This window comes from Lontra canadensis, unplaced genomic scaffold (genome assembly GCF_010015895.1).
Source record: "Lontra canadensis isolate GAN:19392208 unplaced genomic scaffold, GSC_riverotter_1.0 scaffold15, whole genome shotgun sequence".
Lineage (NCBI taxonomy): Eukaryota > Metazoa > Chordata > Mammalia > Carnivora > Mustelidae > Lontra > Lontra canadensis.
In genome coordinates, this window is record NW_022631009.1 from 2,645,821 (window position 1) to 2,673,328 (window position 27,508).

At 39.4% G+C, this 27,508-nt stretch overlaps 1 protein-coding gene across 2 annotated transcripts in view; it reads right to left on the reverse strand.

The window, feature by feature from the left end:
- Window positions 1–27,508, reverse strand: part of COL14A1 (collagen type XIV alpha 1 chain) — a 216,621-nt gene that overhangs the window by 40,078 nt on the left and 149,035 nt on the right. For both annotated transcript variants that reach the window (XM_032858416.1, XM_032858417.1), the window contains exons 36-40: window positions 26,111–26,197; window positions 13,689–13,742; window positions 10,159–10,254; window positions 8,724–8,777; window positions 8,142–8,195 (exon numbers count right to left, since the gene is read on the reverse strand). In XM_032858416.1, the coding sequence (XP_032714307.1) occupies window positions 8,142–8,195; window positions 8,724–8,777; window positions 10,159–10,254; window positions 13,689–13,742; window positions 26,111–26,197 (345 nt within the window). The remainder of the gene's footprint in view (window positions 1–8,141; window positions 8,196–8,723; window positions 8,778–10,158; window positions 10,255–13,688; window positions 13,743–26,110; window positions 26,198–27,508) is intronic.

The window sequence follows — 27,508 nt, forward strand, 5'->3', positions numbered from 1 at the left end:
GAAATAAAAACTTCACATTTTTCATCATGTAAATAGCTTTGCATTTTAATTTTTTGATCGCACGAGTGAATTTACCTTTGAAAGATTATTAGTTGTAAGCCACACATTTGTCACATAAAAAAAGTATTTGCAAAGCTACTCTGTGCTGTGCGTTCTGGTTGGATATGGATAGCTGATGATGAACGAGACTGTATTTCCAAGGAGTTTATGGTTTTGAGCAAAGCCAATAGCCAACAATTGATAGAAATGACAGTGTTATGATGTGGACGAGAGAGTTCCATGGGAACATGTAGGAAGAACAGCTCATCCTGGCATAGAAAGGGAGAGAGGGCTTTAGCAGAGAGATGTTTAAATCAAGGGACCTGGGAGGACTGGGCTACCGCATGAGTCTCCCTGCTCATGGGTCACTGTGGTCCCATGTTTTAGCCCATCTTTGCAAGCCGGGCAATGCTTAGCCAGGGCTCAGGTCCCCCTTCTCACCTCTTCATCTCAGGGTGAGGAGCAAGGGCAGCAGGTTTTGTGTTTTTTTTTTTAAATATATAAAAGCAATAAACTTGGTGAAAAGAAAAACTCTGTAAAATGTCTGCCTGTTACAAGGCAAAATAAATGGCAAGTTCTAGCTTTGTGATTCAGCTTAATCTTGATCAAAGCTCACTGGAGGAACGGTCTTCAACCCATCTCTGCTCAAAATGTGTTTATATTTCCCAGAACATTTCTGTATCTATAAATTTTCCATTTCATATATGCTAGCCAATCTGGAAAGACATGTGCTTGTGGGTTAAGTGCCCCCATAAAAAGTGGAAACCCCAAGTACACAATGAAGAATGAATAGCAGGGAATAGAAGTAAGTGATAAGCATAATGTAGACATTCACTTAAGCCGACAAATATATTTTTCAAGAGCTTGAAGTCTGTCACCCACAAAAAGGCATGTTTTAGAACACGAATAACTCCAGATGTTTTTCTTTTTCCGAGATTCTCACCTCAACATCTTAATATGCACCCACAACCCACATTAAAAATGAGTTTTGCTCTAAAAACTTGAAGGGATTTTTATAATTTGTTTTTGAAAAGAGGTGGCTATGAGCAAGTTACTAAATTATAGTTGACTGTGATTTATCATCAAAGGGAAATTAGCCCTAACATTTGCTTTCAAAAATCACTGATATTTGAATGAATACTAAATTTACCTATGGCCGAAACTGGCAAAGTATACTGTTTTACAGACATTTAGTTAACCATTCATTAATGTCCATTTTGCCGTTTCCCTTGCCCTGCTTTGGAATATATATACAAATTTCCTGTAGGGTCTTAAAAACTTTACAATTTCTAAGTTCTGTGTCTCTGGCACTTAGCAGCGGAAACTGATGTGCCCACAAAGAGCGTTGTAATTAAAATTAAAGTCAGAAGCAGAATATTTACGTTTATGCAGCTATCACATGGCACTCAGAACTCGTGACTCAATCATGATACACACCACCCATGCCTTTTCTGAAGCCTGGAATGGTGAGTCACAGATATTAAGCCCAGATACTGGAACATGCCGATTGTTAATGTCCTCTGACTTACACCACACTCTAAGGTAGAGTGGGCTCTCCACACAGCTGGCATCCAATGAGTTTGCTTAGAGGAAGCAAACCCAAGCAGCGAGGGTCAGAAAAACACTTGAAGAAACTCCTGCTGGATGATCTCCACCCTGTGGCATGGGTCTGGACTGCTGTGAGCACCAGCAGACATCCCAGCAAGGCAGTCAGCCATAAGAAATAAGGCTGCTACTTGCAGCAAAGGATTACGCCCAATCACCAGAGTAAGAGGCCAAGCACCAACAAGCCACAGACTCTGCAAACACTGGCCCAGCCTCGATACCCAAGATCAGTCCTTATGTGTGGCACCATGTTGAGCCACCCTGGGGAATTTTCAGACACACACACAGTATCTGTGTGTGCCTATAAATAGATCTACAAATGTGCACATATTTACATATATATGCACAATACACTTAATATGTCCATACATGTATATATTATATATGTAATTTTATATATATATATATATATATATAGAAATACAAACATATTTTTAGTAACCTGAAGTGATGACTTGGGTGAATTAAAGCAGCAGCAAAATTCTGTGCAAGGAATTACTTAGCCATACAATAGGCCTAACCCACTATACTATCCAGTGATTCTAACTCCCTGCTGATTATGAGAAGCATTAAGCTTTTTATTTCTTTTTATTTTTTTAAAAGATTTTATTTATTTATTTGACAAACTGAGGTCACAAGTAGGCAGAAAGGCAGGCAGAGAGAGAAAAGGGGGAGAAGCAGGCTCCCTGTTAAGCAGAGAGCCCAATGCGGAACTCGATCCCAGGACTCTGAGATCATGACCTGAGCCAAAGGCAGACGCTTAACCCACTGAGCCACCCAGGCACCTGAGAAGCATTAAGCTTTTTAAAACTACAAATTCCAAAGTCACACCTAATACCTTGCATATCTGATTCTCTGAGGTCGAAGCCCAGGAATTGGTGTGCCCCAAAACAAAGCAAAACTTGGAACGTCTTGATCCCTTATGTTGGGGAACCACTGGCTTACAATATTAAGCATCTGGCCTGACCCTGAAGGATGGCCTGAGACCAGAGAACAAGGCAGATTTCATCCACGCCCTAGGCTCCAACAGGAGTGTCTGTAAACTTGTTAAAACATATTACAAATTCCCTAAGTAACTGCTCTCAACTGTGCCCAGATGTGTTACCATCCAAATAAGCGTGAAAAGTAATCGAAAGCTATTCCTCTGGGCGAACTATCAACTTCTGCTTCACCAAGTAGCCCAAACTGGTTTCTTCCAGCCCCCAAATTCTAGGCAAGATATCTTCCATCCTGTTTATTAAATATCTCGAATCGAAGACTTTCCTACATGAACAAAATCTCCCAGTGACCTTTATGAAACCGAATTTTGTGGAAAGAAAGAGCTCAGTGTTGGAACCAGAGAGATGGACCGTAATCCTGGCTCCAACACTTGCTAGCTGAATGGCATTGTGCTGTGGTTTTTTTGTGTTTGTTTGTTTGTTTGTTTGTTTTGTTTGCTTTTTTTAAGTTCCAGATTCTTCATCTGTACAGTGGAGTAACAGGGCTTGGCTTTCGTGGTTCTTTTGAGCATTACAGAACATCACATTGTAAAGCACGTGCACTTAGTCAATAATTAGTAATAATGATTCCTGCCATTTTTATTCAGATAAGCTGTGAAGTTCTAATGGTGTATACTATCTGTTGTTGCTGTGGATGATTTACAAAAACCCGTCTAGACTCACAAGAAAGAAAATCAAATCATCCTCCCCACTAGTTTTGTGATGGCTAGACATTTCCTCTTCTGAATGAGGAAGATACTCAAGAGGGATATTATCTTGAATCTTCATATTTAACAAAATATTCCCTAGATCAGTCTCTCATCACTGCTCAACATTGGTGACGGGAATTAAATCCAGATAACTGACTCAAGTTCCATTTCTCAAGGATATTTTAAGTCCAACTTACTTTGATGAAACGGGACATTCATTACAAAAACGGCCTTTGTATACATCAAATTCGAACCCACATCAAAAGGAAGCATGTCCCAAGTGTCCTTTCAACGTGGAATCCAAGAAAGTTAAACAAAAGCAACAAACCCTTTGCTTTTTCTTCAGGCTCTTTTTTATAGTTCTTTAAAATCTTCTAAGGCATCTTAATACGTCAAGCACAGGCATTATAAAATAGTATACTGTCCTGACTTATGAGGTTCACATTGAAAACAGTGAATATTAAGATAAGCTAAAATTAAATTTTTATATAGAAATTCTTTCTATGAATTTATTCCCTCAGTAACTCTACGGAGTTAAATATTTTTTCTGCTTCACAGATGAGTAAAGTGAGGCTTGGAAATAGTAAGCAACTGGTCCAATGTCATTATGGTAAGGGTTCAAACTCAGGCCTGGCTAATGGCCCAAATCAATCATATTCACCACTGGCCCATCCTGCTTTTCACAACCTCGCAAGTTCAGCAGAATTCATATGCAGAAGAATTTTTTTTTTTTTTTTTACTATTTCATTTTTTGCAGCTGAGAAAGGAAGGCTGTGGTTATGGCATGGAAATGCAGGGAACAGTAACCTGGGGCAAAGGAAGCTTTCCAAGTTCAGTTCATTTGGAATTTAAAAATGAAAACCCTCTGTATTCGGACAATGGAGGAATTACTATCTTCCAGGTGCCATAAAAGCTCTACCTCCTTGTTATTTTTATTTCTTGTCTCTTTGCCATTTTTATATAACCCTATTAAGAATTGGAAAATTAAAAAAAAGAATTGGAAATAAAAATAATTTTTACAGTTTCTATGTGGAGCATTTGATGGAAAGCTCATGGTCTTGGACGTCAGCGAACCTCAGAACTGGAAAAGAGGTTGAGTTTTCTATGTTTTCCTCCCTTTTCTGTTCATACCCTCATTTCTTCTGTTTATCATCCCTGCCTTGCCTGTTCTTCCTAGTTTCGCTAAGGACCACCAGATGTCTAGGGTGGAGGCTGAAACCCACCCTTCATCAGAGGAGCTCAAAGATCACAGGAAAGCCCTAGGGTCACAGACACCAAGGAAAGAAGAGGGAGGAAGAAAGGGGAGGTGGCAAGACACATAGTGAAAAAGAAAGAGGTGCCCTGAATGTTGTTGGCCAGAATGGTTGGGAATGAAGGTGTCTACACCCAACTGTTGAGTCTTGACTTGAACTGTTATACATAGTTACCTTCTTAAATTTTTTATTTTTTGAATATACAATTTCTTCTCAGCTTTACTGAGACACCATTGACATATGACTCTGTATAAGTTTAAGGTACTAATGTGCTGATTGGATACATTTATATATTGCAAAATGATTGCCACCATAACCTCCGTTACCCCCTCCATCCCATCACATGGTGACCATTTCTTGTTTGTGGCATGAACATTTGAGACCTCCTCTCTTAGCCATTGTTGCCTTTTAAAATGTGGCCCTGCACCATGTTTTGTCACTTGCCAGCAAGAGGCCAAGACTTGTTCAGTGAAGAAGTCCAACTTTTGCTGGATGAGCTTATGGCCCCAGGCCCAGCGCCGAGTATGAGTTGTCTCTAAGAGTCAAAGATTCCCCTTGGGAAAAGCCAGAATAAGCCAGGAACATTAGAAAACATGTTCCCTGTTTAAAGAGGAGATGTTTAATCTTTTCCCTTTTATTTTTGCTAAGCTCTCCCTCCTTCCAGGCCAAATTAAGGGGGTAACATTGACGCCAGCTCTAGGAAAGACATGCTAATCTTTCCCTAAGCTGGGAGTTGAGGGAAGGGTGCTACCTCTGGGCTGGGAGTTCTTACCTGTCAACAAGAGAAGACAGAGATGAAAAAGAACGATGGGTGAGCAGGAAGGAGTAACCCACTGCTCTTCAGCCTGCCTCCTGCTCTCACTCCTGCTCTCACCTCTGAGATAGTCCAAGTACGGAGAGGCACGGGTTGGAACTGCTCCCTTCTCTGTCTACAGTGGGCTTCCCTCACTCAGGATCAGGGACCATGAAGGTGAGACAACAGGAAGTGATTTCAGCTGGTTAGTGGGACGAAAGGACAACATAGCTCTGCTTTCCTGATTCCCTGGACGGTCGAGCCTAACTGGACGGTTTTTTGGAAGTGGCTTTTCAGGCATTTCAGCGGGAAGTCTCAGCATCCAGTGCCTGCTCTATACTGTGGTTGTTATTATTTCTTTTATTTTCTTCTTTGCCTTTTAAAATGGCCAAGGCAGAGGAGGAATAATCATGAAGTTTTGTCCCTAGGACTCTCAGTGACACCTGTCTCCCACTGCTGAGGCATGGAGACCTGCTGTCCCAGAAGGACCTGGCCTTCCACCAAGGTGCCCTGTGTCCTGGATCTGCTGGGACCCCCATAAATCTTGGCTTGGGACTTCCTACTTTACAATCCTGCTCAGTAACTCATTATTTTAGACCTTTTACTTTCCTTAAGCCCCCATAGATCAGAGCCACCTAAACAACTCTGTTTTCATCCACTTTTCCTTCTTTCTCTGCTGTGTCTGAAGAAGACCCATTTGTTTTCCCAGGTTAAGAGTCACGTTCCGGACACCACCACATCCTTCCATGTCCTATAAGTAGATGGTCTAGGAATTGCCTCCTTTAACTATTGAAAGTCTTTCCTCTTCTGGATCCTTCTGCTCTGGAGCATTGGAGAACTCTCTCCAGGCTGAGCCCAGCACAGGGCACGTAGTATGTGCTCAATTAAGATAAGTGGTCAACTAATATCTTATTAAATAAGATCTATGCAGCTTCTCCCTCAAGCAGGGCTGCCATGTTGTACAGCTCTAGGGGGCGCCATTATATTTTATTCTGGGTGAATGGCACCCCTTAAAGTTCCACACTGAAATACTATTTTCCTTTTCTAAAACAATTGTCACAGAATTTGCACAATATTTTTTAAACATGACCCTGCAAAGAACGAGTATCCCCTGAAAGCCAGTAAGTCCATCTGCAACCAAGAATTTTTCAAAATGGGAACTAAACACATTCTGAAAGGTTTTTTTGTCTCCAAACTGGGGGAGAAAGGACAAAAAAATCCACATACAGATATCTCATCACTTTACTACAGCTCTAAGACTGTTCGTTCCCTAAAAACATGTTTGAAGAAATAGCAAAATAATTATAAAAAGTCTGTGTTAGTATATAGGTTTTAAAAGGAAAAAAAGAATTTTTCAAAGAAAGTATTCTAAAACCAAATGATCCAAACACAAATCCAATATGTTTGATTTGGGAGTTCTCTGCCAAGACTCATCTCCATTTACTTGATAAATCAAGTAAATTCACCGAACCAAATCTTTAGTATCGCCATTTCCAGAGCTTCAGGCATCATGAAAGATTCTAGGTGTGTAACCGAACAGGATCTTAGCCTAAGCCCTTTGCCAAAACATATAAATATTTCTAAATACTCCTTCCACATACACAAGAAACCTACATAAATCTAACTTTTAGAGAATGCCTCCTTTACATACAGTTACATGTACATGATTTACAGACTGAGTAGTTCCATTTAATGGGCAAAGACTAAACTGAGATTTTTAAGCAAATGAAAGTTTGGTGAAAAAAAAAAAAAAAAGAACACGGAAGGAATTTAAGGCCCCATACCTACATTTCTACAGAAAAAACGATCTCCTTATTTTGAGCCATATAGCCACTCTGAGCTAAAGGCAGGTCTTGTTTGAATAGACAAACGAGTCTTCCAGCCACTTGCTATCCCAGTGGGTAAGTTGTAACAAAAATAAGCAGTGCATGCCAAATGTGCTGGCCTTCATTGGATTGGACCTAACTGGTTGCCACTCCATATAATTTTGTCTTGAGGGAAACTGTAGAGCCTCCCATATCCTAAATCAGTGACAGTTAAAAAAAAACAAAAAAAGATTTACTTGAATTTGTGTTTACCTCTCCAGCTTCACTTCTTGACAGTCTTCCCAAATTTAAATGTGTGCATGCGTGTGTACATAGATATGCACACACACATTCACACAGTGCACTCTACTCCCTAGCCACACTGAACTCTGTGCAATATTGGAAATGGCCCACTTTCTCTTCATCTTCATGCCTTTGTAGATTCTGTTCTCTGCTTGCAATAGTTTTCCTATCCTCATTGCTGTCCATATGGATAGGTTAAAAGACTAGATAATTGACATATATCAAATAAATGAAGAACACTGTGGATAGTCGTAATACTTAAATTTCAACTCCTATGATCCTTGATTTCCTTTAGGTTTGTGCCTAGAAAATTGAAAAAAAAAAACACACAAAAAAAACCCCTGGAAAATCTGCTAAACCAATGCACATAATTCAGTGCAAGTTGCATTCTGGTTATGGGATCATTCAGAAAGAGGTGTCATTAATTTGGGAAGGTTTGATAAAAGTTCTCAGGTTTTGATGAAACTAATAAAGATGAAACTAATGGAAGAGGTCAATGAGGGGAAAGAGACACAGGATAGGCAGAATGTAGATAGACAGAAGGAATAATAAGGAAAAAACCACCTAGTTTCACTTCCTTGCAAAGAAAACTATCAGAAACAAGGAATGTCTTGGTAAGGAATCTAACGTGCTAACAACCTTGGGCAGGGCCTTACCCTCTGGCCTGGAGAGCCATCGCGTCCTGGCGAACCAATGCCTCCTGGGACACCCTAGGTAGAGCAAGGACCAAAAAAGTTAGAGTCACAGAAATTGGAAATCAAATTGCCTTTCTACCCACCTTCCCTGAAATAGATCAAGGGCTCCAAACAATTTAATAGCATAAAGGTGAATTCAGAATCCAGAAATGATTTGTGTGAAAGAAATGTCTCTCATCAAGGCTTGTCCTTGGGAGAATCTGTATGACTCTCAGAGGCAACTAAGTTGAATGAATATAGGCTAACAGTCTTTAATACAGAAAACACTTACTGCTAAAATCACAGCTGACTTTAGAAGCTATAGCTCCCCACCCCCAGCCACCCACCTTGGTAAGGCTCTAAAGCTAAGAGCATTTGGCAGGGGGCAGAGAGGGAAGGAAACAGACAATCTTAAGCAGGCTCCATATGGAGCCTGATGTGGGGGCTTGATCCCACAACCCTGAGATCATGATTTGGACACTTAGATGACTGAACTACCCAGGCGCCCCAAGCTAAGAGCATTTTTTTTTTTTTTTTAAGCAGACTAAAAAGTAAAACTCATACCTGTGGGCCAGGAAGGCCAGTCTCTCCTTTTTCTCCTTTAGCACCCGGCATACCCTGAATAGCCAAAAGCATTCAGGGTTACGTTTAGGTAGGGTAAATTCTTCGTTTCTTCTTCCTCTCCACTGGCTGTTCTGATGTTGTCAACATTAACTTGCTTTCACGCTAACACCCAAACACAGCATGTTTCGCTTCTCACATATGCTACCCTCCATATGTAAGCATGCCTACGGAGCTGAACATTTATACAGCAGAACATTTTAAACACAGAACACTGTCTGATATGGGTGAGCCCATACTGTACGTCTGTGGAGGAGAGACTGAATAGTTAGATACTACTGATAGTTCAGATTTTTTTTTTTTAAGATTTTATTTATTTATTTGACAGAGAGATCACAAGTAGGCAGAGAGGCAGGCAGAGAGAGAGGAGGAAGCAGGCTCCCTGCTGAGCAGAGAGCCCGATGTGGGGCTCGATCCCAGGACTCCGAGATCATGACCTGAGCCGAAGGCAGCGGCTTAACCCACTGAGCCACCCAGGCGCCCCGATAGTTCAGATTTTTGAGGTTCACCTCTATCTAGAGTTCTGCTTCTGTTTTGGTTAGAAAGATATAGGAACAGAAAAGCAAACACAGAACCTGGCAGGTAGCAGGACCTTACCAAAGGCTTACTAGTAGTAGTACCAATCGAGTCACTGGAATGCTAATGCTTTCTAAACCGTGAAAATAACCCGGAACAGAAAATTTCTCAGTGAGGGAGACAGAATCATATGTCCAGAAAGATGGTTAAAAATGTGCTTAAAAGGCTAGTTTGTTTCAAATATTAATTTTAGTTTATAGAAATTGGTTTTATTCTTGAAATCTTGATCCCTAGAGGAAGATTAATGAAAATCAGTAAGTGGCATTAAGTTTGTTTTCTGTGATACAAACAGCTTTTACAAACAAAGTTGGCTATATAAAATACAGTGTCTGTAATCTCAAACTCCAGGTAAATGCCCTGTCCTTTGATGCCCACTGAGATAAAAATCATAAATAAATGGCTTCCATCAATCTATATCCGTGATTATTTCATATCCATAATGAACAACTTGAATTTGTTACTTTCTAGATTTTATTACATCTGTTAAGGACTTGATCCAACAAGAAAAAGGAAAAAAATTGTCATAGCTCCATTTCTCTTCTTAGGCAAACTGCTTATAGATATACATACTCTGTTTGGATGTATCTATTTGTAAAAACCCTCATCACTTAACAAAAAATTGACTAATGAGTGAACTCATGATCTCTCAGTTGCTACTTCCATTTCTCAATTCTTTTTTTTTAGGGGTTGAAAGGGACTGAGGCTCATTATATAAAGGGCACAGAAGACAAAAGTTCACTCTTTAGAACTCATGAAAAAGGTATACCAATAAAATCCACCCAAATGTTTACACACTACTCACAGGCATTCCTTGAATGGACAGACCACTTGGTCCTTGGGGTCCAGGGGGGCCCTGGGGTCCTGGAGGGCCTGTGTCACCTCGAGGGCCCTCTGGTCCCTGGAACACAAGAGAAGAAAATAACTCCAGAGGCAAGTTAGATTCTTGGTACTCAAACAGTATTTCTGCTTAGAGCACTTGTAATTTATTTCCTTACAGAAATATTCCTAAGACACAAAATGCTGATAGGATAGCAAGACCACATGCCTCAGATGGTACACCTCCCAGACAAGATGTCATCAGTAAACCAAAAGAGTAAACACATAGGGGTTGTTGCAACTTTAATTTTTTTCTTCCGTAAATAAGAAGGCTATGCCAACTATGTGAGTAACGAGACCCCCCACACTCCATAACAAATCCGAAAGATAGAAAGTACTTCGAGACCACCCTCCTGGTCTGTGGCATGGAGGTTCATCCCATCCAGCTGAACTACATTCTCTCCACCTCCATCCCTGTCAGCCACCCATCTCGGGGGCACTCCTGCATTACTGAAGACTTTGAACCCAGTCCCTGTTTGCTTCCTCCTCTTGATCCCACCATCCCTTCGTGCCTCTTCCTTGCCTGCCTCATGACCTGCCCTCGGGGCACTATTACTTGATTTCCTTTCTTCTCAGAATCAGACACTCCTGTTCTATTAGGAACTCTTATTTCCACAGTTTGGACCTTGTGCTTTGGCTAAAGCTCTATCACCTCTGTAATCCTAGTTCCAGAAAAACTACCTCCTCAACCTCTTCTCCTTGTCCTTCTCTCATTCTGAGACTCCAGTGAAAACTAGCAAAAGTTAAGATTTCCAACACCTGGATATCATGTTAAATGTGAAGCTGATGAATCTGTTACTTGGGACAAGCAATGCAGAAGAAAAAGTGGGGGCAGATAATGAGCGTAGTTGGTTATGTTTCAAGTTCATGGGGATAACCGTGTGGACATGTCCAACAGTCTGGGGATTGAGAGATGTCTGAGCTGGGATGGATTTTGGAGTCGCTGGAGACATGTGTGTGGGTGAGGTTCTTAAGGAGACTACTGAGACAGTAACAGAAGAAACCGGAAAGATGAGATGAAAAGCGGGTAGAAAGGGGAGAAAGAGAAGCTTGAGCAGTGTAGGAAAGGCCAAAGGTGGGGGGGTGGCGAGAATTTCTAATAGGAAGGTGCCCAACTGTATCAAATGCTGTAGAGACCTCATGTAAGATAGGAATGAAACTGTAGCCCGTGGATTTGATAACAAAGAGGTAATTGGTGACCTTAATAAGAGCAATTTTACAGGATTCTTACAGGAAGAGAAGTCATATGCAGGTTAAGTACGATTCCGGTTATATGTAAATGGAATTATATACTGTGAACTTCATTGGTTCATGCTTCTTTCATGGGTCAGAGTGGTGTTGAGTTTCATACATTTATTTCATATTTCCATAATATGTTTCTTTCGACTCCATTGCATGGCTATGCAGAAAATTGTACATTCACCTATTAATGACCATTGAAGCATTTCTAATTTTTTGCTATTGTGAATAAAGATGCTACAAACATTTATGTACCAAAAACAAAACAAAACTTGGAAGTGAGGATGCAGAAAACAAATGAAAACTATTCTTATAAGAGACATAGTGTAAGAGGAGGAGAGACAGAGGTAGTTAGATTTTAAAAATATGATGGAAGAGACAAACCAGTAATTGATAAATATTAGTTAATGCTTATAATCATTTAATCATATATTAATTAAATATTATTAAGGAACTAAGAGTGGAGCAGAAAAGCAGAAAGTATGTGATCTCATTTTATTCTATACAGTATGAGACAAAATGACTTGGAAAGTCCAGCAGCAGGGCTGCTTTAAGATGATTAAGATAATTAATTAAGATAATTAAGATAATTTAAGATAATTCTTATTATCTGTTTGCTACAATTAAAATATGGACCCACAAAATGGAAAATAACACAGCATGGGGCTTTCCATATGGAAGGTATACTTCATCTGTTCCTACACTATCGCGTTGGTAGACATGTGAGAATCCTTTGTCTAACAAGATATTTCCTAAAATAACTTCATACTTTTATCTGTGATTCATCAAAGTCATTGTGGAGAAGCAACCACCTCAGTAGTGGTCCTGTGGAAATGGATTACCAGAGGTAAGGAGTCAATGTTGGGATCATCAAACATCTTTGAACTTCTAATAAGTCTTCATGATCAGAATCATCACCCAGTGAGAATGCTGGAAAAACAATGGGATCCTGCTGGGACCCCAGTGGGATGAGGAAGCCAAAATCTACAGGAGCTCCTGGGCACTGCCCTGAAGTGGGACAGAGGAAGACCCAGTATACTGCTGTCTGAGAAGAGGCTTTCAAATCACTGGCCTTCCTCGTAGGACCAGAAGAGAGAGATCCAGGTAAGAAACATCAAGTCTATGCCTAAGATATATGCCACAATCTCAGAAAATTAAACCAATAAAAAAAGGAGATATCTCATGATTAGAGTTTTGGGTTGGCTAGGGCCTCCTTATCTTCAGTCTTCTTTCATTTACTTCTTTCACCTCCCCCCATGTTACCTTCTACCCTGCTTCGCTTGTTTCCAGTTTTATAGTAAAAATTTTTGCACTGTTCTCCTCCCCATGAAAAAATACCATGCAAATTGAGTGGGTGACTATACTGAAGCAGAAAGTCAAGACTGCAGGTGGCTGGAGAGGAGATCATGTGGGGCAACAGGTACAAATGAAATGGGGAATCAAATTACAGAGGGCCTTGAATGCCACACCAATGAAGCTGAATTGTACTCTCTAGGCAATAGCAGCATATGACTACAGTTTTAAAAGTATGATATGACCCAGCATAACTTTAAAGAAATAAATCTGGGGGCCGATGTGAAGAATCCATCAGAAAATCAAAATCACTGGAGCCAGGAGACCAGTTAGAAGATCTGCCAAAAGCCAGATAGAAGATGGTGAGGCCTGAAATCAATTAGTGGCTGGGCTTCTGCCCATCCCTCAGGGCGCCTTTGTGCAAAGTAGGAAAACGTGTGCCTGGACATGGCTTGGCAAGGCTTGGTCATCTCAGCTGGTGCCTTTGTGCAGCGCATGGCCCACACCAGCACACATGGTGGCCCTGGGCAGTGAGAAAGGAAAACAGAGCTCTGTGTTTGATTATACCTAGTGGGGAGGGAGTAGGACTCTAAAACTTGAGAAATTACCCAGGAGCGAGTGCTGCCTAGTCATGATTAGATTTTTCTCCTTACTTTGTTGTAGGTAGAGAAAGAACACTACCTTGGAAACTAAAATACTCAGAACACTGACATTCTATTTTTGACCTGGAAATGAACATTTCTTTCACAAAGTTCTTAAATACTTTTATGAAAAAACGGAAGTCTTTAAGAATAAGGGAAAAGACTTAGACACAACTTTTCACAAAAACATGAGGGGTTCTAGACTGCAAAGGGTAAACAGTACTGAACTCCAAAATTACATTATTGCTATTTTTGAGAAAGACAGATACAGAGAGAACATTACCTTTGCACCCTGTTCACCTCGTTGGCCCTTTGGTCCTCGGAGTCCTGGACCACCCTGGCAAACAGATGTTAAGTATTAGCACAAAGACAAGTCTTAAATAGCATGTTTCATCCATGTTCTTCAATAATATGGATTATGTAATTCTTATTTTGAATAAAGGCCAACTCATTGTGTAATGGTATATGTTCATTATGATCCTTTACTGGAAATCTGCCACCTAGACTCACCTCTTCCTGAGGATGATTTCATAGTTTGAGAAAGCTTTCTATGCCAAATCCTTTCAAATTAAAAAAAGCTATGGTCTTTTGAAATTTAGTGTGTAAGACTACTACTATTAATAGATGCAAATAAAATACACTCTTAATCTAAAATTGTGTGTCTTATATCACAACTTTGTGATTACTCTTTTAAATTATAAAAAGAATATAAAAATAGTAACAATTTAATTTTATTTACACCCTAAAAGGCTAATCAGTGTTACTGGAACTTCAGTTTTTTGCATTCTTTGTAATATTTTTGCCTTATTAATGCACCACCTGCACAATTACTTAATATAATTTTCTTTATCTAGATATATATGTGCGTACATAATACGTATCTATGTATGTGTATATGTATTCTTGGGAACATATTCTTTGTATATATGTGCATAAAAATATATGTGTATACATTGAATATTTTCCAACTGACTATTTAATTAAATCTAATCTTAAAGCAAATATTTTGGCACTATAGTTAATTGAAAAATGTATTACTTATTAAGAATAGAAGGTAAACTTAAAAGGCACATATTGCATGGAACACTGGGTATTGTACATAAACAATGAATTCTGGTACACTGAAAAGAAATTTAAAAAAATAAAATAAAATAAATACTACAATGTTATAATGTTTCAATTCAGCTAGATTTTGTTTCTATTGAAGTCTGTGAGCCATGGGCTTGTTCTCTGTTAAAAAGATGAGTAAGCAACACCCAAAGAACAAATAATCCAATCAAGAAATGGGCAGAGGACATGAACAGACATTTCTACAAAGAAGACATCCAGATGGCCAACAGACACATGAAAAAATGATCCACATCACTTGGCATCAGGGAAATACAAATCAAAACCACAATGAGATACCACCTCACACCAGTCAGAATGGCTAAAATTATCAGGAAATGACAGATGCTGGCGAGGATGTGGAGAAAGGGGAACCCTCCTACACTGTTGGTGGGAATGCATGCTGGTGCAACCGCTCTGGAAAACAGCATGGAGTTTCCTCAAAAAGTTGAATATAGAGCTACCCTATGACCCAGCAACTGCACTACTGGGTGTTTACCCTAAAGATACAAACGTAGTGATCCGAAGGGGCATGTGCACCCGAATGTTTATAGCAGCAATGTCCACAACAGCCAAACTATGGGAAGAACCTAGATGTCCATCAACAGATGAATGGATAAAGAAGATGTGGTATATATACACAATGGAATACTATGCAGCCATCAAAAGAAATGAAATCTTGCCATTTGCGATGACGTGGATGGAACTAGAGGGTATTATGCTTAGCGAAATAAGTCAATCGGAGAAAGACAACTATCATATGATCTCCCTGATATGAGGAAGTGGAGATGCAACATGAGGGGCTTGGGGGGTAGGAAAAGAATAAATGAAACAAGATGGGATTGGGAAGGAGACAAACCATAAGAGACTCTTAATCTCACAAAACAAACTGAGGGTTGCTGGGGGGAGGGGGGTCAGGAGAGGGTGGTGGGGTTATGGACATTGGGGAGGGTATGTGCTATGTTGAGTGCTGTGAAGTGTGTAAAACTGGTGATTCACAGACCTGTACCCCTGGGGCTAAAAATACATTATATGTTTATATAAAAAAAAAAGGAAATAACCAAATACAAAAAAAAAAAAAAAAAAAAAGAAGATGAGTAAGTATTTGCACCAGACTGAGAATATCTCTTTCACCTGAGCAGAAGGATTAAAAGCTCATTGAAAATGCAATAGGTTGGGGTACCTGGGTGGCTCAGTTTTTAAGCATCTGTCTCTGGCTCAGGTCATGACGCCAGGGTTCTGAGATCGAGCCCCGTATGGGGCTCCCTTCTCAGCAAGAAGCCTGCTTCTCCCTCTCCCAATCCCCCTGCTTGTAGTCTCTCTCTTGCTGTCTCTCTCACTCTCTCTCTGTCAAATAAATAAATAAAATAAAATAAAAAGAAAATGGAATGGCTTTTTCAGTGTGTGTTTCCAGTTTATTTCCTGCTACATACAGGACCCTAAAAAGCATTTTGTGTACCATCAGCAAAACACTCACATGACTGGGAAAAGACTGGATCCAGTGATCTTGAAGGTTTCTTCCAGCTTGTTTTAGCCACTTAAATTCATTCCCCTGCCCAATAATACCTTGTTTCTTATCTTGCTTATCTTCCAGACTTTCTTTTTTTTTTTTTTTTTTAAAGATTTTATTTATTTGAGAGAGAGCACAAACAGGGGAAGGGCAGAGGGAGAGGGAGAAGAAGGCTTCCTGCTAAGCAGGGAGCCCAATGTGGGGCTCAATCCCATAACCTTGAGATCATGACCTGAGCTGAAGGCAGACGCTTAACCACTGAGCCATCTGGGTGCCCCTCCTCTAGACTTTTAAAATACAATTATAAAACTGCATTTTCTGCATATATGTACCTATAGAAAATATTACCTGTAGTATTATTGTGCTATTATATGATGTATTATAAATTACATATGTGACATCACACTTTTTACATAGTTCTAAGTTTTTTAACTTAATATATTTTAGAGATTCTTTTCTATGATGTAACATGATTTAACTTATAACAGCATAACAAGAACATTGTTAACTTAATAAGAAAGTATTGGATTATACAGTTGTTTGTTTAACCATTTTCATGACTGGAAACATAGGGTTTGCTTGCACATTTTTTTGTTTGTTTATTTTCTTTTAAAGATTTTTATCTATTTGAGAGAGAGAGAGAGAGAGAGCACAAGCAGGAGGAGGAGGAGAAGGAGAAGGAAAGGCAGACAACCCCTGAGCAGAGAGCCCGATGTGGGGCTTGATCCCAGAACCCTTGGATCATGACCCGAGCCAAACACAGAAGCTTAACCTACTGAGCCACCCAGATGCCCCCCCTTTTTTTTCCTTTTGCTGTTTAAACACTTCTGTAGTTAACATCCTTACACACCCCTGAAGCACAAACTTTAATATTTAAGTACAAATGTTAATATTTAGGATATCAACAAGTAGAATTATAAATGAAATTTGGTGGGTAGGCCAATATATTGTCAAACTCCAAAAAAGCTGTGCCAGTTTACTCATCTACCAAGAGTTTAAGAAGGTTCCTGCTTCTCTAAACCTTAGTCACTACTTGATCTTGAAGGGGAGCACAATTTGTCACCTCAATGTGCCCCTTTGGCATAAGGATTATTTCGGCCTGATTATTTAAGAAACTGCAGACACAGGAGAAGCCCTGAAAAGGAAAAACCGAGTAAAAGTTTTATAGGAGACATTTACATTTATGAGGGATGTCCCCATTTGTAAAGGTGTCTCCCTTTCTATACCAGGAAGAAAGGGAGAAACTAGAGAAATCTCTAGAAACTTACTTATGAAAAAGGCAGAGACTGGGGACTGCATAAGAGCCTCTTCCTCCCCAAACTGACTTGCCACCCTTGCAATTTTTTTTTTTTATTTTTTTTTTTTTTGTCTTTAGCTTAAGATGATATTTAAAGTGATGGCTTCAGCCACTTTGGGGAGTTACTCAGTTCTCCTGGATATCTCCAATGTATACAGGAAGTACACGTGTTATTAAACTCCTGATTGTTTCTCTTCTGTTAATCTTTTTATTAAAAGGGTGTCTTAGTCAAGAACCCAGAAGGGTAGAGGGAAAATTATTTTTCCTCCCCCACAATGTTGTCAAACTTTACATTTTTACCAAACTAACTGGTGAAAACAATATTTTACTCTTATTTTAATTTTCATTTCTCTTAACACTATGCTAATGGGCATCACTTATAACTTTTGCCCATTGGCATTTCATCTTGATGCAAATACTAATTTCTATACCTTACTCAGTTTTTTAATGGGTTGCATTTTTTCTTCTCTTTAATATGTAGAAATTCCTTAAATATTTGGATACCATACGTTTTGCTGCTATGTAGCATGCAAATATTTTCCCTCAGAGTGGCAGACACTCTTGGTTGGCTACTGAACAGTCTTTTCTGACTCCCTTCTCTGAAGGCTGAAAAAGACAAATTTGCTTGCCCCACCTTCTTTTCAACCAGGAATGGGCACATTAACCACTTTGGGCCAATGTCATCAAGAGGCCACAAGCCTATAGAAAGGAAAGTGGGAGGCTGGGACAAGCCCGGGGGACCATCCACCTCTAAATCTTTTGTTGAGCAAACAATAAATACCTAAATGTTCTAATGGTTTACCCTACTGTGCCAGTCAAACTTTCTGTTCCTTGCAGCAAGCGCAGGTCTTCCCAATTAATATACCATTCTGGCACAAACTCTTTACCTTTCCCTGTGCATCTTTAATGATTGGTGTTTAACTGCAGGTTTTGTTCAAATGTGACAATTTGGTTCACAACTACTCGTGTCACAGGCATCTTGTCTAAAAGCCTGGAACCTTTTATATTTGTAACTTGTTTTGCACTTTATCCTTAATCTTCAACACTGAGCACATGACAAGAATTCAATACAGTTTTGTGGATGTTAACTTCCATTCTTTTGTTTTGTTTTGTTTTTAATATTTTATTTATTTATTTATCTGATACAGAGAGATCACAAGTAGGCAGAGAGGCAGACAGAGAGAGAGAGAGAGAGAGAGAGAGGAGGAAGCAGGCTCTTAGCAGAGCAGAGAGCCCGATGCAGGACTCCATCCCAGGAACCCGAGACCATGACCTGAGCCGAACCAGAGGCCCTACCCACTGAGCCACCCAGGCACCCCAAGTTCCATCCTTTTAATAAGAAAGGGTTAGTTTAGGCAAAGGGAATATGGTTAATTCACCCATGCCTTCCTACAGTTCTTTTGTAGCTTTGTTGGCACAATAAAAAAGCTTTATTTTGTAGCTTTATTGGCACAAAACACCCACATATAAATTCTTGAATGAGAAAATAATCACTAGTTAAATCATTAGTCAGGATTTACTTCATATTGTTTGGGATACTATTTCTTGAATAGTTTATTTTACTTTAAATATTTGAAAATTTCAATAGCTTTTCCCCTATTTTATATCTTTCTCTCCAAGCCAGAACTCAACCCTTCTCTTTCACTTCTCTGCTGCTTTTTTCTCATTACAAAGTCTGACTCTTAGGTCATATGTAAATATTTTACAACCTATTCCAGCAGTATTGCAGATGAAAACACTTGAAAACCCTCCAGCTAATAAAGCTTATTAATGTTGCTTAAAATAAAATAAACATTATTATAATTAAGAACTGAATGCATAAATTCCAGAAATGAAGAAACAAAAGCCAGAGAAGCAAGCATGTGGACAGAGACTGCCTTCGGGGAAGATGGAGAAAATGGTTCAGGATTGCTGCAAAGTCTGTATGTTAGAGCCTATGCAAAGCAAGGAAATGTGAACTAGGTGGGAGCAGAGCGGAAAATGAAATGTTCTTTAAAGCTGAGGAATTTGAAAAGTTTCACTGTGAATTGGGGGCAGGGGGACAATAAAAAATAGCAGGTGGATGACCAAGATGTTGCTTCCAATGCAGCTGTGGGAGGAGTAGGAAATGTCTTTGCTAAGTAATATTACCCAGAAGCTGATTCTCCCACAATCTAGGGATCATTGCCCATCAGGAGCAAACAACATCTAGGAGGATTTCAGTTGGCTATGTACACAGAAGCTTAGCAGAAGCAGGCACAGATATTCTTTGGAGGAATATAGCCCCAAACTGGCTCACAATATCCCCCGAGATAAAATTTCACATAATACAAGCTCAAATATATACCCTCCCAAATCACACAATACATATGGAAACAAGATAATGTAACACCAGCAGAAAAGAAAAATGGCAGACTCAGAACCACATACAATGCAGATATTGAGATGATCAGATAAAAAAATAAACTTTGTTTAAAATATTGAAAAAAATAGTTTTGAGGTATTACAAAAGAAGAAAGGGTATAGAAATGCCCAGAAGTTCTGAAAAGGAACCAAATTTAACTTCTAGCTTTGCTATACATAATCATCAAAATCAGAAATACAATGGATAGGTTAATAGCTTATTAAACATAGCTAAATGTAGAATACACTAGAAACTAAATTGGAAGAAATCACACAGAAGAAAGCTGGAGAGAAAAGCAGAAATAAAAAAGGTTAAGAAACATAGAAAGTAAAAAAGTATATCAGTTGAATTTCAGAAAAACGTAATGGAGATGATAGGAAAGAGGCAATATTTGATGAGACGGTGACTAAGAAAACTCCAAATTTAACGAGAAACATTGCCATTCAAACTCACGAAGTCCTAAGTTTTCCAAAATGGCAGATCATCTACATCAAAACTGTGCCCCAGAGCTCACTGTGGCCGAACTTCAGATCACTAAAGACAAAGGAATCTTGAAAACAAGATCTTCCCGTTTATTAGTTTGGAAAGTTGTCTTACTGCTTTAACTAAGGCCAATATTAAAAATTTTTAAGCAAGACAGGAGGCTTATTGTTCTCTTATATTAAAATCTGAGCTGATAACTGGTTCGGTGTCATAGAGTAGCTTTACCACATATGACAATGTGGAAACTCAGTTGCTTCCATTTTATTACTCTGCTATGTGCTAGGACACTGCTTATCAAACTGAACCATTACCACATGTTCCCAGAGTAATATGTTGAGCGAGGCGAGAAAAGATAAGGAAGTAATTTCATTTTCACTTAAGAACAACATCTAGGTTGATTGCATATTGCTTTTCTCTCACTGGCCAGATCTTGGTCAGAAGGTGATACCTACTTACAGATGCTAAGAAGTCAAGTCCCCAGCTGAAGGCCATGTGTTTAGCTAAAACTCAGGGAATTGTACCATGAAAAAGAAGCAGGGGCAACTAATGCTGGGGGTACAATCAACAATCTCTATAACAACCATCAAAACTATCTTTCAATAATACAATATGAAAATATGATAATATTTTGTGATGAACAAAAATTGAAAATTTTCTGTCAATAGTCTCCTTAAAGGAACATCCTGGGTCACCTGGTTGGCACAGCTGGTTAAGTGCTGAGTCTTGGTTTCGGCTTCAAGGTCATGATCTCAGGGTTGTGAGACAGAGCCCCAAGGAGGGTTCTGCACTCAGTGGGGAGTCTGCTTGAGATTCTTTCTCCCACTCTCTCTGCCCCTCCCCCTGCTTGCTTGCACTCTCTCTCGAAAAGAAGGAAGGAAGGAAGGAAAGAAAGACAGAAAAGAAGGAAGGAAGGAAGGAAGGAAAGGAAGGAACATCCAAAGGGTGTATTCCAGGAGAAATAAAAATGATAGCAGAAGATTTTGTGAGCAAAGAAATAGCAAGTATGGAGGCAAGTCTTAACACATAGTAATTTATACCAAGTACTAATAAAATATCTAGTTTATGATTTTAAAAGACATATTAAAATACTAGATAGCCAATAGTGTATAAATTATAAAAAGGATGATCTAAGAGAAAAATATCCCAAGAATATCATATCTATTGAAATATGAGTGAAAATCTTAATTCTTTTTAGACTTTGTCAAGCTAAATATGTTTGTTAAAATCTCTTGGTTGACCAAGAACAGCTACAGATTTCCAAATTAGCAGAGGGGAGAAGAAAAGAATAAAAAACCAAAAAGCCAGATAGTGTAAATAAGTAGATAAAGCCTCGACCAACCAAGAAAGGCACATATATATCATGTGGGACAAATAGAAAGCAAAAATTAAGGTGATAGATATAGGAATTTTAGCCCAAAGAGGCTAATTGTCACAAACAATAGAATGAATGGACTAAACTCTAAAAAAAAAAAAAAAAATTGCAAAACCAGATTGAAAACAACACCTAGCCATATACTATTTAAACAGAACACATCTCAAACATAAAGACAACAGAAAGGCTGAAAACTAAATGGATGAAGAAGAGGGGCATTAAGGAGGGCACGTGATGTGATGAGCTCTGGGTGTTACGTGCAACTGATGAATTACTGAGCTCTACATCTGAAACTAATGATGTACTCTTTGTTGGCTAATTGAATTCAAATAAAAATATATATACGTGTACCAGGAAAATAATCCAAAAGAGAATGTTGATATGGCAAGTCACTAGCAAGATGAAGGTTTTCAATTTTTTGTACCCTGTAACACAATCTCTGGATATACAATGTAGAATTACAAACCAAATTGGACAGATTGAAATTGAGGTAGAAGATTTTTAACATCTGTCTCAGCAATTGAAAGATAAAAAATTAATGCAGATAAAGAAAATTCTAACAACACAATTTACAGTTTGATTTACTGGATATTTATGTTTAGAATTCTAAACTCCACAATTAGAAAACACATACTCTTCTAAAGCATACATGGAACAGCTGTAAAACTTGGTAAAAGGTCACAAAGCAAATGCCAAAGAATCAATAAATGTCCAAAAATTGGTACCCTGAAGACTATCTTCCATAAAAAAGTGCAATAAAGTTAATACAAGAAAAAAAATTAAAATTGCACATACTATTGGAAACTTAAAAAGACACTTCTAAGTGAACCATGGCTAAAAAGAAGGAAAACATAAAAAATGACAGCTCACAGAAATATTAAATTTAACTACACCAGCATTAAAATTTCTAGACAATAAAAACTCCTATAAACAACAACAAGCAAGCCACAGGCCAGGAAATGACATTTGTAAACCGTATCATTAATAAAGGATTCGTGTCCAGAATATATAAAAACACTTAGAAACTAAAATAAAAAAATCTCTGTACCACAAAATCCCCGAAAAGTTTATAAACAGGTATTTATATAGAAAGGAATCCAAATGACTCAAAGGCAAATGAAAAATTGCTCCATCCTACTAGCACAAAGGGAAAGTCTTATTTAAAATAACAATCACAGGGGCGCCTGGGTGGCTCAGTCAGTTGACTCTTGATTTCAGCTGGGGTCATGATTTCTGGGTCTTGAGATCAAGCCCCAAGTTGGGTCCTGTGCTGGGCATGGAGTCTGCTTAAGATTCTCTCTCTCTCCCTCTGCCCCTCCCCACTCATTCTCTCTCTCTCTCTTTTTCTCTCAAGAAAAATAAATGAATGAATAAAATGAAACAACAACCACAGGGTTTTATACCCATCAGATAAGTAAAAGCTCTTAAATCTGGTGAGACCACTGTGCTGGTGAGATGCAGGGAAACCAGACCCTTTTCTAGAGTCTGGGAGAGGATACTTGGACAACTATCTAGAAAGGCAATTAGTGGTTTCTTCATGAGGCTGAAGATACACCCTCCTTATCTTTCAACAAATCTGATCCTCAGTGTAATCATAAGAGCACTCAACTCATGTTTACAGAGACATAAAAGGATGTCCACTATAATAATAGCGTAATAGGGAAATTCTCCACAGTCATGGGTCAATAATCTCTAGTTTATGTAATGGAATAATGTGCATTACCTTTGATAAAGTTCAAAGACATACCGTTATTTTTTTAAAAAGATATATTTATTTATTTGAGAGAGAGAGAGCACATGAACGCAGAAGAGACCACACAGGGCTCAATCGCATAACTCTGAGGTCATGAGATGAGCTGAAACCAAGAGTCAGATGCTTAATCGACTGTGCCACCCAGGTGCCCCTCAAAGACATACTTTTGGGTTAAAAAAAAAAATCAAGCTATACACAATTGAAAGCAAATCTGTGTTTCCAATTCCAAGATTAAACTAAAGGCAAATCCTTACATTTGACTGATGTTTCATAATGCACAGAACACTTATATGTATATTATCTTATGTATTCCTCAGAAAGACAGAGAGGTGTATGTTCGTTTACATATGTAGAGAAATGGAGGTTTGCAGCAGTTCAGAGACTTGTCTAGTCTTAAGAGTTAAATTTAATGCTTTTACCATGACTCCACATTGGATTCTTTGGGATAAAGAGTCTTCTGTTTAAAAAAAAAAAAATGGAGTTGGGTTCTACGTCTGCACTTGAAAGAATGTTCTACATGCCAAAGGCAAAGGATAGGCTGCTGGGATATATTTCAGACACAGTCAGCAGGTTCTCTTCCTTTTTGTTCAGTTCAGGAAATGTGGTACAATTCTGATTGGGGGGGGCCAACTTGGAGTGAACCTTCATGCTGCCTGTGTGGTCTACTGCACGCATGTGGGCGGGCCCACCTGCCTCCCGCAGCCAGTGTGCAAGGACTGATGGGACATCTGAATATTCCTCCCGCAAGGTCTGGATTTCTTTATTTGCTTGTACTTCTTCTCCCTGTTTTCTCTTTCTGCCTTGGTCCATTTGCCCGTTCCTAACCATAGACCCACTATATCACTTTAAGGAAACACCCATACCCCCAGGTTAGCAGGTCAGATCGAAAATGTCACTTAAACACATTAAATGGAAATATCCATCATGGTAAATTCAAAGAGCCAGGTAGTGCAATTATATACATTTTATATTTTACAAATATTTTCTTTCTCTCTCTCCCTCCCTCCCTCCCTCCTTCCTTCCTCCTCCTTCTCTCTACATCCCACAGGGCCAATCTCCCTCTCTCCCCATTTTTGCAGGAAGTTTCCAACAGCAGTGGAGAACTTCATGTCCAGATAGGGTATTTTTCCTAGTGAATTCAAAATCCTTCCTCATGTATCAATTTTAACACATAATGGGCAAAGGGAGGGTATGTAAATCTTACAGATGCAAGTAGAGGGCCATCATTTGAAACATTCACACTGAACATAGACCACAGGAGTTTAAAGGGAAGATTTTGAAATATGTAACAATTTGAAAGACAGTATAATATAGAGGTCAAATAATGGGGTCACAGAGATCTGGATTTAAAGAGAAGCTGTGTTCTTTAGACAAGTTTCTTTCTTTTTTTTTTTTTTAAGATTTTATTTATTTATTTGACAGAGAGATGGAGACAACCAGAGAGCAAAAGTGTGTGCGTGGGTTGGGGGGGCACCGATGGAGAGGGAGAAACAGACTCCCTGCTGAGCAAGGGGACTGATGTGGGGCTTGGATCCCAGGACCCTGGGATCATGACCTGAGACAAAGGCAGACACTTAACCACTGAGCCACGCAGACGCCCCACTTTATTTATTTTTTATTTTTTCTTTAAATTTCTTTTCAGCGTAACAGTATTCATTGTTTTTGCACCACACCCAGTGCTCCATGCAATATGTGCTCTCCTTAATACCCACCACCTGGCTCCCTCAACCTCCCACCCCCCGCCCCTTCAAAACCTTCAGGTTGTTTTTCAGAGTCCATAGTCTCTCATGGTTCACCTCCCCTTCCAATTTCCCTCAACTCCCTTCTCTCCATCTCCTCATGTCCTCCATGTTATTTGTTATGCTCCACAAATAAGTGAAACCATATGATAATTGACTCTCTCTGCTTGACTTACTTCACTCAGCATAATCTCTTCCAGCCCCGCCCATGTTGCTTCAAAAGTTGGGTATTCATCCTTTCTGATGGAGGCATAATACTCCATAGTGTATATGGACCACATCTTCCTTATCCATTCGTCTGTTGAAGGGCATCTTGGTTCTTTCCACAGTTTGGCGACCGTGGCCATTGCTGCTATGAACATTGGTGTACAGATGGCCCTTCTTTTCACTACATCTGTATCTTTGGGGTAAATACCCAGTAGTGCAATTACAGGGTCATAGGGAAGCTCTATTTTTTTTTCTTTTTTTAAAGATTTTATTTATTTGTTTGAGAGAGAGACAGTGAGAGAGAGCATGAGAGGGGAGAAAGTCAGAGGGAGAAGCAGACTCTCCAAGGAGCAGGGAGCCTGATGTGGGACTCGATCCCAGGACTCTGGGATCATGATCTGAGCTGAAGGCAGTCACTTAACCAACAGAGCCACCCAGGCACCCCGGGAAGCTCTATTTTTAATTTCTTAAGGAATCTCCACACTGTTCTCCAAAGTGACTGCACCAACTTGCATTCCCACCAACAATGTAAGAGGGTTCCCCTTTCTCCACATCCTCTCCAACACAAGTTGTTTCCTGTCTTGCTAATTTTGCCCATTCTAACTGGTGTAAGGTGGTATCTCAATGTGGTTTTAATTTGAATCTCCCTAATGGGGAGATTCAAATTATGTGTCTGATAGCCATTTGTATCAGATGCCCCACTTTAGGCACGTATCTTAACATCTCTGTGCTTCGGTTTGCTCATAGGACTAAGTACGTGTTTAGCACAGGGGCAAGCACATATTAGACACACAACAAGTGATAGCTATGAATATTATTAAAGAACATTTAAGTCTGAACGAGGCAAGACTTACTGGTGGGCCTGCTGGTCCCAGAGTCCCCGTATTGACTTCAGAACAGGAGCAGGAATGTGGTAGCTCTGGACAGGTCTCCTCATCCCTCTGAAGAGAGAAAAGAAAAATAGCACAACTATTATTTATTTATTTGACAGAGAGATGGAGACAGCCAGAGAGCAAAAGTGTGTGTGTGTCGGCGGGGAGCAAATGGCTATACGGGCTCAAAGAAAACACTTCGAATTAGAACACTAAAAACAAAACCAAAAACAAACAAAAAAACAAACACCCCCAAAATACCACTCAAGTGAACATCAGTGTGGAAAGACAAAGAATATTCTTGCCTGCAAAATATTTTCCTTAAAGAAAAATGAATGAGTGTCTGGTGAGTCATTGATAATCATCATTACCAAAGGATGTTGATAAAATTAGTTCAGGGATGGAGGTGAAGAAAGGAAGGCAGAAGCGGGTGTAAAAGAGATTCTGATGACCATTTTATTCAGTTTGAGAAGGAGTACTCTGTGAACTAAAGGTCTTGAAAACCGTCTTACTTCTATTTCAAAGGATTAAAAAAAAAAACCAAGTTGGAATAGTCAACTGCATCTGAAACACATAAAACAAAATAAAAACAGTGGTTCAACCCATCGTCAAGTCCCTGCAGCAACTTCTCTTATGACTCACGTTGTGTGGTTGAATGTAAGGAAACACCATGGTAGCCACCTAAAGCTGTGGGATAAGAGCTCATTTTCCTTCTCTTGCCCAATTTTGCAGCCACATGACATTACAAGATAGATAATGAACATCAGGCTGGACATCTCTGGGTATGTTACTGGGGTATGAAGACAGAGCGCCTGCCAACAGTGATCACACAGTTTGTGACCAGTCCATTCGAAGCTCTGGCCAAAAAGGAGTCTGCACCACGACAAGAAACTGCAGAAGATCATAGGGTCCACTGGTCCTGTTGGATGGGGGGAAATCAAGCTTCACTTCTTAAGATTCTGGGGGAGAAGTAAAGCTGAACTGAATAGAGGATGGTTGATAATTGAAAGATCAAGTGGAAGATAATCTCCATTTCTGAAATGTTCACAACAGGAACCAGAAAATGTTGAGCAGGGGGCCCAGGTATCCTGTGTATACTTTTCTCTGAATGTTGGACAATAGTCAAAGCTTTCAGCTCATTTTAGGAATGCCCCTGCTAACACATCTGGCGTGATATCTGGATAGCTAGAGTAGAATACAAATTTAAGTATCCTCAAAGAGCCTCTGAATAAGGCTGATACCAGGTCTCCTGTGACCAGAGGCTCCATCATGGTTTTGCCATGGCTGCCCACTCTACCTCCATCCATGTCTTCCTACCGTGGAACGGGCATACCTTCAGTGATAGAAACAACAGGAAAAGCCCTTATCAGGCCTGGGTCC